General features: G+C 43.9%; 1 protein-coding gene across 4 annotated transcripts in view; it reads left to right on the top strand.

Moving 5' to 3' along the window:
- SCUBE1 (signal peptide, CUB domain and EGF like domain containing 1) overlaps positions 1-21,034 on the top strand; it is a 177,250-nt gene that overhangs the window by 2,404 nt on the left and 153,812 nt on the right. For 3 of the 4 annotated variants that reach the window (XM_081957478.1, XM_081957477.1, XM_081957480.1), the window contains exon 2: positions 7,832-7,954. The exons of the other annotated variant lie outside the window; for it this stretch is intronic. In XM_081957478.1, coding sequence (XP_081813604.1) covers positions 7,832-7,954 — 123 coding nt within the window. The remainder of the gene's footprint in view (positions 1-7,831; positions 7,955-21,034) is intronic. 4 annotated transcript variants of the gene reach the window in all.

Here is a 21,034-nt window from a genome sequence, read left to right as displayed (position 1 = left end):
TGATGGAGCCTTTTTTAATTTCTCATTGGAACATTTCTGAAACATTGAGTGTGAGGCTTTTAAGCTAACAATCAAAGTGGTTTTCATTCTGGAGCATATTTTCTTGAGGTCTTTACGTTTTAAGTGGCATAAAATAAATCTACCCAAGGATGGTGCAGGTGTGTGGTTTGCCTCCCCCCCCCCCACTTTCCCTCCCCTTGCCGAGTCCATAAATAGCATTAATCAAACTCCTACTTTTTTGTTAGCCAATTGCTAGATGTATTATTATTCATGGTTTCTATGAGTCCCAGATGGGCTGCTGGTATTAAGTTTTAAAACAAAATGGCTTAAGGCTCTTCTGGCTGTGAGGCAAAATTAGCCGATTGACATTTCGGCCACAATCAATAGATGTTTGCCACTTTCTTCCCTAAACACCAAACTGATTCCCATGGAAAATGCCCTTCCAGATGCTTCTAGCAGTGATCTCTGAACAAGGGTGGTTTTTAAAAAGAAATAAAAATCAATGCTACAAACCCCAAAAGAAAATTGATGAATTTTCTTTTAGTTCTTTATTGCATATTGAATATGTTGACCTTACATGATTATTTTTTTCTACATAATATGGGCTTTTTAAAATAAAGTGGGTTTTTTTCCCCAACATGAGCAATTATTTTTCCTGTTGAAAGTAAGGGCTAGTGTAAGGTTAATGAAAAATTATCCATCTGTTTTTAACACCTAATGATGAAAAATATTCAGAAGGGTTATTAGTTAAAAAGCAATAGTGCTTCTTAGTGTTGAAATATTTTGATAAGAAAACTACACAGATATGTCCATGAAATTACTAAAAGGTTAATTTGACCCAAGGGACTCTTCCATGATTTTCAAAACATTTTCTAGTCCACAAACAACACACAATATACTATAGACAGTATAATGTCATTAGCAACCGGTTCTCTGCCCTAATGACCAGCTGTGTAGTGTGGCTTGGTGGTCATGTGACTGGATGGGCGTGGCCAACTCAACGTCACTCATGTGGATGGGCGCTTTGCCTTAGCTGTTACAATGTAATAAGGGTTAACCGGAGAGGCAGTTTCTGTAAGCAGGGCAATAAAGATTAGGTTAGAAACAACACCAGAATGTTTTCCTCCTGCCTTCCTTACAGGATTAGCCCTGTAAAGTGGAATAAAACAAAATAAGATTTCTTCCAACAACCGGATCTCCCGAATAGGTGCGAACTTGCTGAATCCCACCACTGACTATAGAGAAATGCAATGCTTTGAATTATATTTAAAAAGACATACTTTACAGTATGTAGATGTCACCGTGAAAGACCGAAATTGGTGAATGTTGACATTCACCGGTGAATGTTGGTGAATGTCGACATTCACCAGTGAATGTCGACACATACCAATTTCGGTCTTTCACGGTGACATATATAACGAGTCAGCGTAACGCTTTACTTTTGCTTTTCAATTCGCGGTCCTGGAAACTACTCATTCTAACCGCGCAGGATCGCAGATTTTTTTTAAAAAAAGCCCGCGAATAGAAGACGCTTAAAAGGAAGCGAGGAGCCGAGGTATTAGGGTAAGGGTATTAGGGTAAGGGTGTCGAGAGGATCCTGGAAACTACTCGTTCTAACCACGCAGGATCGCAGGTTTTTTTTTTTAAAAAAGCCCGCGAATAGAAGACGCTTAAAAGGAAGCGAGGAGCCGAGGTATTAGGGTAAGGGTATTAGGGTAAGGGTGTCGAGAGGATCCTGGAAACTACTCGTTCTAACCGCGCAGGATCGCAGGTTTTTTTTTTTAAAAAAGCCCGCGAATAGAAGACGCTTAAAAGGAAGCGAGGAGACGAGGTATTAGGGTAAGGGTATTAGGGTAAGGGTGTCGAGAGGATAAGGACATACACCAAGCGACTATGTGAATGTCGACATTCACCGGTGAATGTCGACATTCACCAGATTTCGGACTTTCATTCACCGGTGAATGTCGACATTCACCAGATTTCGGACTTTCACAGTAACATAGACACGTAGATGCAGCCTTGTTTGCATTTCTTTAAAATTGCTGTGTTTTTCCTGCAAGCACATAGCCTCTCTTCAACAGCTGTCTTATGGGCTTGGGAAACTCCGATCCCTGCTCATTCTGAAGCATGATTTTGGAATAAAACCCAAAATCTTGCATAACACTGCTCCGTTATGTTGTGTCAACAAGGATTGATATTTGTCAATTTGAAGAGTTGTATCAAGGCAGTGGTGGGATTCATTTTTTTTTACTACTGGTCCTGTAGGCATGGCTTTGTGGGTGTGGCGTGGCTTTGTGGGCGTGGCAGGGGAAGGATACTGCAAAATCCCCATCCCCTCCCCACTCCTGGGGGAAGGTTACTGCAAAATCCCCATTCCCTCCCCACCCCACTAACCTGCTTTCCAGCTCCGTTCTCCTGTTCAGGGCAACAAAAGAAGATCAGCTGGGAGGCAGGGAGAAAGTGGGGAGGGTGGGGGGCAGCCTATTTGCTGGTTCTCCAAACTACTCAAAGTTTCCGCTACTGGTTCTCCAGAACCTGTCAGAACTGGCTGAATGCCATCTCTGTACCAGGGCTAACATTATATAACTATCTTTGAATGTTAGTAGCTCGGGTTGATTATGTTGTTGGTTTGAACGCTGAGCTTGGCGATTTGGTTGCAAACGATTCATCCCCATTCGAGGAGACAACTCCTGTGCGCTTTGGATTGTGCTCATCTGTCAGAACATTGGCCTTTAAATACCTTTCCGACTGAGTCCTGGTCTGATTTCGGGTTGTGTGGTAGGCTGGCTGTAGTTGCTGAGTCATAGTCCTTGGTTTTAAGTACTGTTTGTGTGATGTAAATTAGTGCCGGTTTCTGTTGTTCATATGTCTTCTGATGATGAAACCAGACAACGACCTCATCAGAAGACATCTAAATCAGAGGTGGGTATTCAGCAGGTTCTGACCACTTCTGGAGAACCGGTAGCAGAAATTTTGAGTAGTTCGGAGAACCAGTAAATACCACCTCTGGCTTGCCCCGCCCCCCATCTATTCTCTGCCTCCTTAATCCCAGCTGATTGGGAGGAAATGAGGATTTTGCAGTAACCTCCCCATGGAATGGGGAGGAAATGGAGATGTTATAGTATCCTTCCCATTGCCACGCCCACCAAGTCACACCTACCAAGTCATGCCACGCCACGCCACACCTACCAAGCTATGCCCACAGAACCGGTAGTAAAAAAAAATTCGAATCCCATCACTAATTTACTCAACAACAGCAGCACTAATTTATATCATACATACGGTACTTAAAACCAAGGACTATGACTCAGCAACTACAGCCAGCCAATCACACAACCTGAAATCAGACCAGGACTCAGAAAGGTATTTTAAGGCCAGTGCTCCTCCAGACGAGCCCAATCCAAAGGGCACTGAAGATGTCTCCTTGAACAGGGATGAAATATTTGCAACCAAATTGCCAAGCTTGGAGCTCAAACCAACAACATAACTAACATTATTTAGTTAGGGCATTTCATTCCTTTTTGTCCGGCAGATGGATCATAATGCAAAGCAAAATGATTTAGTAGCCTAATGGTTAAAAACCGTCATCTTGAAATACTTTGTGGGGAAACCAAAGATAAACATTTGAAGGATGAAGCAATGAAGAGATTCTGGAGGAATCTCCTTAACCTTGCTGTGTGAATGAGATAGTGTGATCACTAAATTCAATATAAACAAACAAAGAAATAAACAAGCAAAAAAATAACTTTTCTAGTGTAGCTTCGGAAGATGAGCTTGACCTAATACATTATTAAACCCCCCGGCAATTAAAAAAAGAAGATTGTATGGAAGCCACAAATCAAACATTTGTCATTATCCGTAGGAAAAAGGGGGGGAAAGGAATTTCTTTGGTTAAAGATAGAAAGAAGATTCAAAGAGATTCACCCTAACCTTAACCCTAACCCTAACTCCCACCCTAACATTTAACCTTAAAGAACCTCAAATAAAAGGGCTGCAAAAGTCCACCAGCAATTCCAGGGCCAGTTAGATAACATTTTAGTTACTTTAGTTACACCAGAGGGCAGGACAAGAAAAAAAAAATGGATGGAAACTAATCAAGGAGAGAAGCAACCTGGAATTAAGAAGAAACTTCCAAACAGCAAGGACAATTAACCAGTGCTACAGCTTGCCTACAGAAGTTGTTGGTGCTTCATCACTGGAGGTTTTTAAGAAGAGACTGGACAGCTACTTGTCTGAAATGGTATAGAGCAGAGGTCTTCAAACTTGGCAACTTTAAGACCTGTGGACTTTAGCTCCCATAGCAGGCTGGAGAATTCTGGGAGTTGAAGTCCACAAGTCTTAAAGTTGCCAAGTTTGGGGTCTCCTCCTTGAGCAAGGGGTTGGACTATGTGAGTTCCAAGGTTCCTTCCAGTTCTATTCCGGTTGATTGATAATGGTTTAGAGAAAGAACTGATTCAGTGACTGAGCTCACAAATCACACTTAACCAGGATTTGGTTAGCACCTTTTCCATGAAATCACTGGGTGAGTTTGCACAAGCAGAGTTATTACATTTATGGCTTAATTGTGGTTTCAAGCCTCAGTAACTCTTGCTGAGTTTGCAGAAAATGATAAGCTGAAATTGCGTTATTATTGAATACAGTGATTCTTCCACCAGGAAGGAAAAATGTTAGTTTATTCTGGGCATTACTTCTATAGTTTTCATTCGGGTCTTTATTATAATAATACCTGCATTCCCATTGTCCTTTTAAAGTTATCAGATTTACCAGCATAGAGTTTAATTAGAATAGAATAGAATAGAATAGAATAGAATAGAATAGAATAGAATAGAATAGAAGTCTTTATTGTCCAAGTGTGATTGGACACACAAGGAATTTGTCTGTGGTGCATATGCTCTCCGTGTACATAAAGAAAAATAAAATAGATTCATTCATCAAGAATCATAAAATACAATACTTAGTGATAGTCATAGGTTACTAATAAGCAATGAAATCATTCTAGGAAACAAATAAAACAATATAAATTTTAAAGATACGAGCAACAGTCATAATAGTCATAAGTGGGAAGAAATAGGTACTAAGAAGGAAGAAAAGAACAACAGTAATACAGTCTTAATATATAATTTGACAGCGTTGTGGGAATTAGTTGTTTAGCAGAATGATGGCATTTGGGTAAAAACAATTTATGTCCAGGATGCGAGGGGTCTGTAGATAATTTCACCACCCTTTTTTTGACTCGTGCAGTGTACAGGTCCTCAATGGAAAGCAGGTTGGTAGTAATTGTATTTTTCTGCAATTCTAATTATCCTGTAAAGTCTGTGTCCGTCTTGTTGGGTTGCAGAGCCAAACCAGACAGTTATGGAGGTGCCGATGACAGACTCAATAATTCCTCTGTAGTTTGTAATTGTGAATGATATCACAATTCTTTGGGAAAGACTTGTAGTTCTTTTGGAAATGATATTGTCTAGGGACAGAAGAGATATGGCAGGAGTATCATGTATGGTAACAGCCCCATATTTCTTTTGAATGAATTTCTTCCCCTATATAATGTAAGTTTAGATTTGCTAAGAATATGGAAGGAGAGGAAGAGGAGATTTTTTTTCCTAACACATCTTTCTGGCGGTGGGTTAGGGTTAGATTGCCTTAAAGTCAGGGGCCCTCAGGGTCAGTGTTGACTGTAAAACAGGACCAGACGTTTGGTTTCAGGATCACTACTTCCATTTTGACTTTCTCCATGGCCATGAAAGATTTCCCTTTCAGGAAATTTGATGCCTTTGGGATTTTGAGTACATCTTTTGAACTCTTCAGGGACGCAGTGGCTCAGTGGCTAAGACACTGAGCTTGTCGATCAGAAATGTCAGCAGTTCGGCATTTCGAATCCCTAGCGCTGCATAAGGGAGAGGGTTCCCGTTACTTCTCCCAGCTTCTGCCAACCTAGCAGTTCGAAAGCATGTAAAAATGCAAATAGAAAAATAGGAACCACCTTTGGTGGGAAAGTAACAGCGTTCTGTGCACCTTTGGCATTTAATCATGTTGGCTACATGACCACGGAGACGTCTTCGGACAGTGCTGGCTCTTTGTCTTTGAAACGGAGATGAGCACTGCCCCCTAGATTTGGGAACAACTAGTACATATGTGCGAGGGGAATCTTTAACTTTACTTTGAACTCTTGCCCTAAAATGGGATCTGGAATGTTGAAGAGAAAATTCACCAGGGTCTGTCTTGAGCCTAACGGTGATTTCAAAAGTATAAGCTCCACTTAAAGCTAAGTTTGGGGTTTTTTTGTAATTAAAAGAAACTTTGCACATTAGGAAGGGCAAGGAGTATAGGAGAATCACATTAGCATGCTGTCCGCTTTGGGAATGAATAATAAAAGCAAGAAGCTCAAACAGCCCTCTTAGAAAAGTAGGTCTTATTGGGGAAATACCTTCCAACAACAACAATAGAAAGGGATAAAGTGTATAAAACTGCCGAAAATGTGACAAGTAGCAGAAAAGCAGCATTGTTCTTTAATGGCAATCCCTGTAGCGAAAGAACCAGGTTAATTTATTTATTTATGCTCTGGTTATTGCTTGCAGAGCCCAGAGTTGCCATGATTGTCACTCTGCAGAAATCTGGTCTTATGTAACCCCTGGCAATACAGCTGAATGATCTCCGCTCCTTAAATCTGCATCCATTTAGAAACCCAAGGAAGGGGAACACCGCAGGTTCTTTTTACAGGCTCTTTTTGACCATATGGCTAGAAAATAGGATTTTCGTGCGGTCACAAATATGTCTGCTGTGAGTCGCCACCTAGGTTAAGAGCTGTGGCTCTTTGAAGGGCACTAATGTGCACCGCTTGAAGCTATTTAAAAGCGACTCTCATACGGCACTATCAATATATATCTGTATATATTGCTACTACCTACTACCCTGTTTCCCCGAAAATAAGACCTCCCCGGATAATAAGCCCAATTGGGCTTTTGAGCACATGCACTAAAATAAGACCTCCCCAAAAAATAAGCCATCCTCAAAAATATTGCCACACAGCAGCAGCCATGAGGTGACCACGGGGGCATCCTGCGAATGGGGCTTTGCTTGTTTGCGCGGCCGGGTTTCTGATGTGCCATGGACCAGTGCCGGTCCACGGACCAGGGGTTGGGGACCCCTGCTCTAAGAAGCCCAAAGGCTGTAAGTTAGGTCATGATGAAGTAACATCCGGGAGGAAGTTAAATAATGGTTGCCAGAAAACTAGACAGTCTTCTCTTTGGGATATCCAGAAGTGCCTATAAGAGTTCTGCCTTTTGTGTGTGTGTTAGGTTGCATTGTTCCACCATCTGGACTTTTTTTTTCTTGACCACATCTTTTTTCTTCTGTCTGTCTATATCACTTGGGAGCTGGATTGAGATGTCCGGTTGAGGGACATATTTGGGATGTCTTTTCTAAACCAAGGAGTTTTTGTGTGGTAGCTATGGAAGATAGCAATAGCACTTAGACTTGTATACTGCTTCATAGTGCTTTTACAGCCTCCTCTAAGCGGTTTACAGAGTCAACATATTGCCTCCAACAATCTGGGTCCTCATTTTACACACCTCGGAAGCATGGAAGGCTGCGTCAACCTTGAGCCTGGTGAGATCTGAACTGCCAAACTGCAGGCAGCCGGCAGTCAGCAGAAGTAGCCTGCAGTACTACATTCTGACCACTGGGCCACTGTAGCTCAAGATCCACTGCAAGGATTAGGTTAGATTTGATTTTGCCTTGCTCAGTTGAATGGTTTCGCCAGTTCTGCTCAAGGTTGTCATGAAATCGCTTGCTATGTTTTGCTTTCTTTAAAAATAAATGTTTTGTGCCACAGATGCTGATGAATGTACAGAAGGGACAGATGACTGCCACATTGATGCAATTTGTCAGAACACACCTAAGTCATTCAAATGCATTTGCAAGCCAGGTTATAAGGGAGAAGGAAAACAGTGTGAAGGTAAGATTAGCAGCTCTTCTACTTCGGCCTATATATCTCCGCTGAAATGATGCTGGCTGAAGCTAGCTAACCTCTGGTTAATCTCAGTTTGTGTCAGTTTATTAGGAAAAATGTCCTACTGCTCCTGATCGGTGTTGAGTGCTCGAACCAGCGGTGGGATTCACTTACCTTCCCTATCGGTTCGCAAATGTGAGCGCAGGCGCCAGTGGTGGGTTCTGGATCCCGTCGCAACTGGTACACTGCGACGGGGCCGGGCGTCCACCTTGTTCACGCACGCATGCCACTGCCTGCGACGCTCCAGCTCTTGGCGGAGGTCGGGCAGGCGCCATACGCAGCGTGAACGTGTGCAAATGGTCCGCTAGCTTAAAAAGAGATCAGGAACGAAGGCGGGTGGGTGAGCCCAAGGAAACACCATTCTGGTACAGTGGCAGATGCTCCCAGATGCCACCGGTACGCCCGTGCTAGGGCGTACCGCCCGGAACCCACCACTGGCGCACGCAGATTTGCAGAAGGCCATGCATTATGTTGGGTTGGGAGGGCGGAGCCTCCTATAGCCGCCGCTACCAGTTTGCCTGAACTGGAGAGGACTGGCTAAATACCACCTCTGGCTTGAACTGTATTGCCCACTTTCTGTGAGCTGTTTCTTGAAAACTGAGCTGGCTTTAATGCAGGAAGCTAAATTTGGAGATTCTCTTTTATTTAAGAAATGATTTCCTGGGTGCCTGCTGTGGCTCTCTCTACGCCATCTTTTGGGCTGTGTTTGGGGGCATTGGAACCCCAAAATAGCCAAAGGGAAAGAAGTGTGTGGATTAGGTGCCTTTTCTATACATGTCTTGTCCTGTTTTGAAACTGCATTTGGAATGGGCTGCAAATGGAAGTACATCTGCTTTTCCTGATACCCTCTCGGTCTGCCTGTGATAGCAAAGGTTCTGCAGACATTGTAGAACAGCCATGTTAGTTTGTGGTATCCAAACATCAGAAGGGGAAACTCACGAAAACCTATGCTTTTTAATAAAATTACAAGTATTCCTTGGGTTGCAATGGAATTTCCATTGCTAACTGATGCGGTCGTAAAGCACAGCCTTGTGTGTCTGCATCAATTAGCAACATCAATCCCAGCAGTTCCAGCTATTGTCATAACTCCAAGACTGTGCATGTTGCTAAGTGGGAAAGAGGTGGGAGTCCCAGCCAAGCCGACTGGTGGGTGAGAGTTGCGAGGAGGAGGTGCTATGGAGCATAGGCTGTGAATAGATGCAGTGGGGCAGAAGGCAAAAAGGCAGCAGGAGCGACTCCTGCTGGTTGACTCATTGATTTGCTTGAGGGGAAACTGGCATGGAATGTTGAAAAAGGGGATCATGATGTGACTATGGGATGCTACAAGCATTGTCATCGCAAGCCAGGTGCCAAATGATTTCATGGATGCTGCGTTGGCCACCACTTCATGAACTAGACTTATGCCCTCTCTGTCATAACTCTTCAATCAGAATAGAGCTGGAAGGGACCTTGCAGGTCTTCTAGTCCAACCCCTGCTCAAGCAGGAGACCTGATATCATATCAGACAGGTAGCTGTCCAGACTTTTCTTAAAAACCTCCAGTGATGAAGCACCCACAACTTTTGAAGGGAAGCTGTTCTACTGGTTAATTGTCCTCATTGTTAGGAAATTTCTCCTTAATTCCAGGTTGCTTTTGTGCTTGATTAGTTTCCATCCATTGTTTCTTATCTTGCCTTCTGGTGGTTTGGAAAATAGGTTGACCCCCTCTTCTTTGTGGCAGCACCTCAAATACTGGAAAAATATCATTGTTGTTAGTTGCGAAGTCATGTCCAACCCATTGCGACTCCATGGACAATGTTACTCCAGGCTTTCCTGTCCTCTATCATCCTCTGGAGTCCATTTAAGCTCACACCTACTACTTCGGTGACTCCATCCATTCTCTGTCGTCCCCTTCTTCTTTTGCCCTCAATCTTTCCCAGCATTAGCTCTTCTCCAGTGAGTCCTTCCTTCTCATTAGGTGGCCAAAGTATTTGAGTTTCATCTTCAGGATCTGGCCTTCTAAAGAGCAGTCAGGATTGATCTCCTCTAGGACTGACCGGTTTGATTGCCTTGCAATCCAAGGGACTTGCAAGAGTCTTCTCCAGCACCATAGTTCAAAGGCCTCAATCCTTTGGCGCTCAGCCTTTCTTAAGGTCCAACTTTCACAGCCATACATTGCAACTGGGAAAACCAGAGCCTTGACTGTTAAATCTGGGCAACGAGAGAACAGACTGCGGACAACGAAGTGACTTAACAGCTCTTTATTAGTAGTAGTAGTGATCCAGCTTGCTCTGTGGCCGGAGGGTTCCCCTTTTATAGGGATCGGGTACGCCTCTCGACCAATCAGAGCGATACCTGTTTCCCGCTGTAGCAGCGGACCAGAGAGGAGACTTACTACGATATATGTTAATATCTAACACCCCTCCCCTCTTAGACGGAACATTGCGGTTAGTTATGTAGTCCTTAAGGTATGTTGGCGTTTGCCTTACTCGGGAGGAGCGTCGCAGTTCGGGTTGGTCAGGAGTAGATGCAGGATCAGCTGCTTTCTTTGCTTCGAGTCCTGGGGTTTGCAGGCTTTCGTTGCTTGGGCGTTCGGGGGTCTGCTCGCTTACGTTGCTTGGGGGTTGTTCCGTTTCGCGCTCGACCTCTTGTTCTGTCCTGGGCTCGCAGGTGTCGTAGTTCTCAGTGTTGGGGCTCTCGAGTGGCTGACTTTGCATTGGTAGGTAGCTCTCATTCTCGGCTCGTAGGTCTGAGTGCGCCAGGCAACCCCGAAGTTGATCGATGTGCCTTTTCCAGTTCCGCCCATCTTCCAGTTCTAACAGATACGATTGTGGACCCGTGATGCCAATGACCTTTGCCGGCATCCACAATGTTCCCCCTGCATAGTTGTGGGCGTATACCGAATCCCCTATGCTAAAACTCTGAATTTTGCTTGTGGAGTCTGGGGGTGCTGTGGCAGAGTAATTGGGGTGAAGACGGTCCAGGTGAGACCGTAGACGGCGGCCCATGAGCATTTCAGCGGGGCTCCTACCCGTCGTTGCGCTGGGGGTAATGTGCTGAATGAGGAGGTAATGGTCAATGTGTGTTTGCCAATCACCTGGACCCATCCTAGCGAGGGCCTCTTTTGCGGATCGCACCATTCTCTCCGCCTGTCCATTTGATGCCGGATGGAATGGCGCGACGAGGGCATGCCGAATTCCCTGACCTGCTAAATACGTTTCGAATTGCATGGCCGTGAATTGGGGCCCGTTATCGGATACCAGGAGGTCGGGCAGGCCATGGGTGGCGAAAAGTCGCCGTAGAACCTTAATGACTGCCTCTGCCGTGGTCGAAGTCATTAGGACTACTTCTAGCCATTTGGAGTATGCATCCACAACTATAAGGAAAGTCTGACCTTGAACTGGCCCTGCGAAGTCGATGTGTATTCTCGACCAGGGTGCTTTCGGCTTTTCCCATTCTGTGGCGGGCGCTTCCGGGGGTGCTGGTCTCGATTCTTGGCATGGATCGCAAGTGGCCACCCACTCCTCTATCTCTTTGTCCATGTTTGGCCACCAAACGTAACTTCTCGCTAAAGCCTTCATCCTAACGATCCCCGGATGCCCAACATGTAACGCATCTAACACATTTCTACGTAAAGCATAAGGAATAACAACTCGATCCCCCCACAATAAACAGCCCTGTAACACTGAGAGTTCGTCCCGTTTCGACCAAAACACTTTGAATTCCGGGCCCACGTTTCCCTTCGGCCACCCCTCCAAACCCAAGTTTGAACTTGCTTTATTATATTGTCTTTAGAGGAGAACCTTGCAACGTCGCAGGAAGAAACCGGTCCTGAGTCCAAACAGTCAATGAGTAACACCGGTACTTCAGGAGTGGGGTCTGGCAAAAGGTCCGGTAGTGGGCAACGACTGAGTGCGTCTGCGTGTCCTAGAGTGGAGCCCGGTCGATGTATCAGCTTGTATGAGTACGCGGCCAAAAAAACAGTCCACCTGGTCATGCGTGGAGAAAGGGAGACTGGAGTGGGGCGGTTTCCCGCCAAAAGTCCCAACAGCGGCTTGTGATCTGTAATCAGTTCAAAATCGCGGCTGTAGAGGTATTCGTGGAAGCATTTTACTCCAGCTACAGCAGCTAACGCTTCCCTGTCCATCTGGCTGTAATTCCTCTCGGCCGATGAAAGAGTCCTGGAGTAGAATGCGATGGGTGCTTCGTTTCCGTTTGGCATCCTGTGGCTGAGGACTGCGCCAACTCCAAATGGTGATGCGTCGCAGGTCAATACCAGCGGGAGCGTCTGGCTGTATTGGACTAGCAGTGAGTCAGTGGTGAGCAGGCGCTTTACTGCGGCGAAGGCTGCTGCTTCGGATCGTCCCCATCTCCATGTTGCGTTCCTCTGGAGTAGTCGATGTAATGGCTCAGCAACGGTCGCCTTCTGTCTCAGAAAAACGCTGTAGAAATTAAGTAGTCCGAGGAAGGCCTGCAGCTCGGTCTGATTACGTGGTGTGGGGGCGTCCTGGATCGCCTTAATTTTCTTTGAAGTGGGGTGTATTCCCTGACCATCGATTCTATATCCCAGGAATTCTACGCTAGGCACGTTAATTTGGCATTTTTCCTTTTTAAGGCGGAGACCCTTCTCTCTGATTCTGGCCAAAACAGTTCTGACTCTTTTATTTAATTGCTCCTCGTTTGCAGCGGACACCAAGATGTCGTCGAAATAGGGGACGACTCCCGGTATCCCTTGCAAAAGTCGTTCCATGACGCTCTGGAACAAACCTGGAGCAATGCTCACACCGAATTGTAGCCGGTTGCATTTGAATGCCCCTCTATGCGTCACTATAGTTTGGGCCTCCGCTGTGGCGCTATCCACGGGCAACTGCTGGTAAGCTTGTGCCATGTCTAATTTAGCAAATATCTTTCCTGGCCCCAACGAGTGCAATAAGTGCTGTACTACTGGCACAGGATATGCGCTTTGTTGTAGCGCGACATTAATTGTGCATTTATAGTCCGCGCAGATGCGGACTGACCCGTCTGGCTTGACTGGGGTCACGATGGGAGTTTCCCAGCGCGCGTGATCCACCGGCTCAAGGATTCCTTGTTCCACTAACTTATCTATCTCTTTGTCTATTTTTGGGCGGAGTGCAAAAGGCACTCGTCTCGGTTTAAGTCGGATTGGCGCCACTTTGGGGTCTAAATTGAATGAGATTGGTTTACCCACATACTTACCAAGACCGGGGCTGAACACATCCTCGAACTCCTTAAAGATCTGCTCAGCGCTGCTGTTCTCCACGGTGTTGATTCCGGTGACTTCTAGCCCCAAGGCTTCAAACCAATCTAGTCCTAGAAGGTTCTGTAACGGTGCGCTGGCGATGGTCACGGGCAGCTGGGCTACGATGTCCTTGAAACGGATCTTGAATGTGCCTTGGCCCACGATGGGGACTCGGTTCCCCTGGTAGTCTCGAAGCAGGATGTCTGGAACGCGTAGTTGGCTCTTTTTGAGGCTAGGGATAACCTGTTTCATGGATGCCCATGAAATGATCGTCAGGGACGATCCTGTGTCAACTTCCAGCTCGCAAGGTGAGCCCTCCAAGAGGACTGTGACTTTCAGCTTTTTAGGCCGCTTGGTGCGGACCTGACTTATTGTGGTGAGATATGTTCGCAATTCCTCTCTCTGGGTCAACTCTATCTCAGCGTCTGTATCCTGAAAATACTCTCGTTGAGCGTCTTGATAGAACGCTCTCTCAGCTCTTTGTGTGTAATCTCTCTGGGAATACGTTCGCTCAGCTCTTTGGGGATTTTCTCTCTGGGTAAACACTTGTGAATTTCTCTCTGGGCGCCCTTTTTGACTTCGCCAAGCCCCTGGGTTGGGCTTCTGTTGGCGGTACATAGGTGGCTGCCGTGAGGCAGGGACTTCGCTCCGGCACACTCGTGCGATGTGCCCAAATTTGTTGCAGTGCGAACAAACAACGTTCCTGAACCTACAGGTAGACCGGGGGTGATTCCCTCCGCAGCTTGCGCAGGGTGGCAAACGGAGTCCGGGTCTCCCCCCAGGCCTCATGTGACTGCTCCGCATCAGGTGACTGTCCTCGAACTCGGGATCCTCGTAGTCGGGGTTGGTATCCTCGTAGTGAACTCTGGTGTGCCTGGGTGCTGGCTGGCTTACGCTGAAACCGCGTTGTATGGTCACCGATGATTTCTCCGCTGACTCTGATGCCCTTGCTTCGTTGAGTGCTATCTGTAGGGTTAAATTTGGGTTTGCCAACAGCTTCTTTTGTAGTGAAATGTCTCTTAACCCACAAACAAATTGTGCCAGGATATGCTCGTCCAGATCCCTGAACTCGCAGTGAGTTGCTGCTTTACGCAGGGCTGCAACATATTGGTTGATTGATTCTCCCGCCTTCTGGTTCCGCGTGTTGAATTCCTGGCGGCAAATGTGGCGGGAAGGTTTTGGCGCGTAATGAGTCTGTAGAGCCTGTTGCAACACCGTCCATGATACCGCTTGTATCGGAGTAGGCGCGGTGAGGTCTCTGGCCGTGTTGAAGACTTCTTTTCCACAGTAGCCGAGGAAGATGTTTTTCTTTCGGGCGTCGGTTATCCCCGTGTATTCGTTCGGTTCGAGAAAACATTCGAAACGGATCATGAATGCCTCCCATTCGTCGTTCGCTGGGTCGAATGGAGCGGGGGGAGTGTGCATCGCCATCTTCTCTTGTTTGAATTTGCCGCGCTGCGGTGTCCTGAGATGGCTGCCGGAATTTCTGCCGAATTCCTGGGCTGGATCAAATCCGGAGATTCTGAAGTAGCGTTCTTCGTCCTATCTGTCTCTCAATCCCACCCTCGTCGCCAATGTTAAATCTGGGCAACGAGAGAACAGACTGCGGACAACGAAGTGACTTAACAGCTCTTTATTAGTAGTAGTAGTGATCCAGCTTGCTCTGTGGCCGGAGGGTTCCCCTTTTATAGGGATCGGGTACGCCTCTCGACCAATCAGAGCGATACCTGTTTCCCGCTGTAGCAGCGGACCAGAGAGGAGACTTACTACGATATATGTTAATATCTAACATTGACTATATGCACTTTTGTTGGCAGGGCGATGTCTCTGCTTTTTAGAATGATGTCTAGAATTGCCATAGCTTTCCTCCTCAGGAGCAAGTGTCTTTTAATTTCTAGGCTGCAGTCCCCATCTGCGATGATCTTGGAGCCTAGGAAAATGAAATCTGTCACTACAGGAAAAATATTATGTCACCCCTAATCTTTTTTTTCTCTAGACTGGGCATAGCTAATTCATGCAACCATTCTTCATATCTTTTTGTCTCCATCTTAGTTGCTCTGAATTCTGACCCACTTAATTGTAATGCAAGGACTCCCTGTAAATAAGAAAACAATTAATTACATTAAAAATGCAATAAAGTGGATTAGAAAAGATGCTACCAAACTTTGTGAGCTCTTTTTAAATAACTCCATTTACTTTATGGTTTATTTGCTTATTCATATTTTCTGAACTGACCATTTCTCTCAATTTGGGGAAAGGTGGAGTATATATATTCCGCAAGAATAAAATAATAAGTTGATTTCTCTAGCAAATTTGCATACTGTACACTGGATTTTTATAAGCTCTGAGCACATATGAACAAGTTAAAAGCCCTGGTCCCTAAACATATTTCCAGGAAACTAGGTTTCTTACATTCCTTCACTGTCAGTTTGTATTTTACTCTTATTCTTTGTTTCCTATTCTTAAACTAACCATGTGAGGTGATTTTTTAAAATCTTTTCATTTAGTGCTCAAAAATATTTATTAGAAAGAATTTACTTCCATAGAAGACATGTATATTTTGTTTAGCAAAATCTGCCATTTTTTGTCCCTGATCACTGTATCTTGCTTGACCATAAACATAAGTTTAACTTGGAAACAAAATGACCAGAGCACATGCTCTTCAGTAGCAACACCCAGATAAGCAGGGGTTAACACCAGACAAACAATCAAGCAGACTAATCAAGGAACTATCAAGGAGAAAATTACATCCCCACCAGCACTAGAAGGCAAGCTACCATATTTTTCGGAGTATAAGATGCACCTTTTTTCCTCAAAAAAGAGGCTGAAAATCCAAGTACAGCATTTTTTTGCGTCCTGAAGCCCCTCCCCTTCTCCAATATGGCTGTGCATACCCTTATGGAGGCTTTCAAAGAGCTCCTGGGGGATGGGGAGGGCAGAAATGAGCACAAAACGGGCCATTTTTGCCCCCCCCCAGCCCCAGCAGCACTGTATAAGCCTCCATAAGGCTATGCATGCAATTTTTTGACAAAAAACAGGCCCGTTTTTGTGAAAAACAGGCTGTTTTTTGCTCATTTCCCCCCCCCCTCCCAGGAGCACTCTGCAAGCCCCCCCCCCCCCAAAAAACGGGTCATTGTTGGGAGGTTTGCAGAGTGCAAAACCCTTTTTCCTTTTGGAAAGCTCTTTAACTGATTGATGAAGTATTGTGCCAGCAGAAACAAAGTCTTAGGTGCTGCAGATTGTCAGCGATTTCCTTCTCCAGCACATGGATAAATACACCTGGAAACATCTACCTACCTACCTACCTACTCTCTCTCCCTACCTACCTACTGTATTTCTCTCTCCCTCCCTCCCTCCCTCCCTCTACCTACCTATTCTCTCTCTCTCTCCCTACCTACTGTATTTCTCTCTCTCTCTCTCTCTCTCTCTCCCTCCCTCCCTCCCTCCCTCCATCTATCTACCTACCTACTTTTTTTTAATTTGCCTCTTCAAAACGTTGGTGCGTCTTATACTCTGGTACATCTTATACTCTGAAAAATACAGTATTGTATATAAATGGGAACAAACCCCACACAGCACTGATGATGTTACCTTGTTAGGTAAAGAAACATCAGGAAGCAAACGACCAAATTCAAAGAGCACTAAGGACAAACATTCACAAACATGAATTTGCAGCATGGTGCAATGGCAAATAAGGCAAATTCTTTATCGCAGTGAATTGGCCATGGTGAATTGTCCCGTGGTGAGTTGGCTTGTGCAAAATGGCTGCGGATTCCTCTCCAGAGAGGTGAGAGCAAGGAGCTCAAGGCAATGTGGTACCAGGGCAATAGATGAAGGAATGTCTGGATACATGATGGGAGGTGCACTCTTGCCAGTTCAATGTTTGGAAGAGTCCAGCATGCAGTTGTTTGAGTAATCAGTTGGTTCCCCTCAAATTCTTGGGATATCAAACTTCAAGTCTCTTTTCTTCCTTGTATCAACCTATAAACATAGCAGAATTATATAACTTAAAAAAAGATATTTCATACATTATCTAATGTGCAATTATTATTATTTATTATTTAATTAGATTTCTAGACCGCCCCCTCTCCCCGGAGAGACTCGGGGCGGTGTACAGGTATAAATTTAAAAAACCCATCCAAACAATAATATACATCATTAAAATTAGATTAAATAACCCCTGTACAATTTATAAAAATTAAAACTAACCCATAAAACCAATCATAAAATTTAAAAACCAAAACTGAGGTGGGAAGGCTGGAATTAGGCCAGGCCGGCTAGCTGGAACAGGTGGGTTTTAAGTTTCTGATGGAAGGAGCAGAGATCCGTAGTCATTCTAATGTCAGGGGGAAGGTCATTCCAGAGGGTCGGGCCCATCACAGAGAAGGCTCTTCCCCTAGGCGTCGCCCGCTGGCACAGCCTAGTAGACGGCACCCGGAGGAGTCCCTCTCTGTGTGAGCGGATAGGCCGAAGGGATGTATGGGGCAGGATACGATGTATGGGGCAAGATATAACCATGGGGCATAAAATATATATTGTAGTCCCTATTTTCCTAGAACACTGAAAACAGTGAAAAATTTCTTAATTGCAATTCTTTTAAACTGTGGTAAATCACTGAAATTCCATCTAGCAAGCAGCAATTGTTCACCAAGAGGATTGTTGCAGTGCTCGCATGTGAAATGGGTGTCCAGGGCTTGTCTTGATTCCATGCCTAAGTATGTCACAGAGTACTTTTTCACTTTTATCTTGATAAATTCACACACATAGCAAAATGCATCTGCTGGATTCCATCTAAATCAAATATTGCTATTCACTATTCTCTTACTCAGCAATTGGACAACAAAATATTGGTTTAGGGCATCTATACTTTTATACTTCTATGGCTATTACTGGATAGTCCCAGAAAATGCTAGAAAGTTCTAAAAGATTCCAGAAAGTTCTAGAAAATTCCTGCCCATTCTAGAAACTTCTGGCAAGTTCCCACAGTTAAGAATATTCTGGAAGTCTACTCAGCATTGCATATGAATTGAGAATGTTCTCAAAAAGAGATCAATTTCAAAATATCATTGTCCTGACCACAGAAGTACAGTGTTTGTGGAAACTTACTTTCTATTTTTTTAGGCATAAAGGATTAGGAAAACACACTTTGTACCGAGGAACAAAAAGTAAATTTAAATTTGTTGTATGGTGTTATCTTTTTTTCTTTCTGCTTCCCTCTAGTCAACTTTCAAAGACCTCTGTTATCATCTGTTTATTATCCAAGAAAACCTCCTCACAGGAGGATTTAGGCATAGAATCATAGGGCTGGAAGGGACCTTGAGGATCTTAAATGTTTGGAATTATAACTTTAATTTCTTTGCACATACCTTTTTGCTATCCTTTAGAGAGCTAAGCTCTTTCAGAGAATCATTGTATCCAGTGGTTTAGTACTGTTTGTTTTAAATACATCCCACCCACCCAAACTGTGGTGATGGTCAATTTCATTCACTTTGTGTATTGTTTAAAAATTTAGACAGAGAGAAAAAAAGTAAGCAATATGTAGACAGGAACATAGATCAAACAGATTTGTTCAGATAATTAACATGGCCTAAAATTTAATGCTGAGAAGATACTTAATGAATGTTATGTGTATTCACGCATGTAAAAAGATAGATGAGCTTTCCATTGTGTGATCATAGCTGCCATCTTGGCTTTTTGACACCCCTTTGTGAAACTCCTACTTGAAAGAACAGGAATAAATTTACATAATGCCCTTTCAAAAGATTACACCCATTTCCGACACCAACCTATTTAATTAGGCATTAATATACTAATGTCTAATTAAATAGGTTGGTGTCAGAAACGGGTGTAATCTTTTGAAAGGGCATTATGTAAATTTATTTTCACACAATTATTTAAATTTATTTACACAGCAGTTTTTAAACTAACACAACCCAGTCTTTATATCTGATTCATCCAGGATCAAATATCCTCAAATATGATTCTTAATAATGAAAATATTCCTTAGAGTTATGATATTTCCATAGAATTGCATTTCATTCCCCAAAATCAAAGATCTCCGTTGAAAATATCTCCACAGACTTTTTTGTTCAAAGAATCTTCCTACAAGTTGAAACACTTGGCAGTTGACTATAATAAGTCTATTCCATAGTCTCCATCAGTTTTCTTAAAGTCCAGTTCACCACCGATCCATTCTGTCATTTCTAAGCCTTTTAAATTCATGCCCCTTTCAATTTTCTCCAATCAGCCTGCAATTCTCAAACAAAGCTTCTCCTCCTTCAATTCTGTCAGCAACAAATTAACTCACTCAACCCACCCAATTGCAAGTCTGATTTAGATGCTGTTACCTGTATCTGTGTGTCATCCTTAGGTTGATTTGTAACTGTTGTCAATTCACCAAACCTTTTATCTAAATTTTCATTTAGAGCTTTTAAACTGAAAAGGCTTCCAAGAGGACTTTGACATTTACATTAATCTGGCTCTCGCTTTCTTTTGTATCTCTTTTTGTGTGCGTTATAAAAAAGATGAAGGGACGCAGTGGCTCAGTGGCAAAGGTGCTGAGCTTGTCGATTAGAAAGGTCGGCAGTTCGGCGGTTTGAATCGCTACCGATTCAATGTAATGGAGTGAGTTCCCGTTACTTGTCCCAGCTTCTGCCAACCTAGCAATTCAAAAGCACGTTAAGAATGGAATTCGAAAAATAGGAACCATCTTTGGTGGGAAGGTAACAGCGTTCTGTGCGCCTTCGCCGTTTAGTCATGCTGGCCATGTGACCATGGAGATGTCTTCGGACAGCTCTGGCTCTTCGGCTTTGAAACGGAAATGAGCACTGCCCCCTAGAGCCAGAAATGACTAGCACATATGTATGAAGGGAACCTTTACCTTTACTTTATAAAAAAGATACGATATATAATGTTCCAAATCCTTAATTTATTGTTGTTTCCATTTTTAGTACAGTCTAAATCTCTAAATTATGGCCGGTCTTTCACAATGAAATGTAAGTAATTCCTCTTAGGGACAAAAAAAAGTAGATATTCTATAATAAAATGACCACAGGAAAAATTAGGCTAATATTTCCCACAATTGAAAATGAGTAGTGGGGGGGGAGGGAATCTCCTGTTTCTTTAAGAAAAAAGAAAAAGAGCAGAAATATATTCAAAAGGAAAACAAAGCCAGGCAGCTCCCTTAAAAACTAGTAAAATACAAAATCATTGTAGGAGAAATCTGACCTGATTGTAAATCAGATCAGATCACTTTCATTGACAAGGGGAAATATTTTACACCATTGACTGCTATGTGGCAAATGCTAAAGTGTTTCACCACTCCAAGATAAATCAGTAAAAAGAGGTAAAAATTCACATTTATAAAATAAGCCAGAATTCAACCAGACAACTGACAGTTAAAGATGTAAACAAAAAAACAAAAGAAAAATACAAAACGTGATGTTAAAACCAAGGTGCGCCTAAAAAAAAACATTGACAGGAAAAGATGGCGACCCAAAGCTCTAATTGCTCTTACCAAAAATGACAATTGTTGAGATTTTTATTCCCAGGCTAGTGCACAGTCATCCAAAGATCACCTTTTTTCATTCCTAGTTGTTGTTGTTAGTTGCGAAGTTGTGTCCATCCCATTGCAAACCCATAGACATAGCTGGCTGGGGAATTCTGGGAGTTGAAGTCCACAAGTCTTAAAGTTCCCAAGTTTGGACACCCCTGCCATAGACAATATTCCTCCAGGCCTTCCTGTCCTCTACCATCCTCTGGAGTCCATTTAAGCTCACGCCTACTGCT

The sequence above is a fragment of the Natrix helvetica genome (genome assembly GCF_964273705.1).
Source record: "Natrix helvetica genome assembly, chromosome: 6".
Classification (NCBI taxonomy): Eukaryota; Metazoa; Chordata; class Lepidosauria; order Squamata; family Natricidae; genus Natrix; species Natrix helvetica.
The sequence above is the reverse complement of the archived record's forward strand: the minus strand, read 5'-3'. Positions and strand labels throughout refer to the sequence as shown.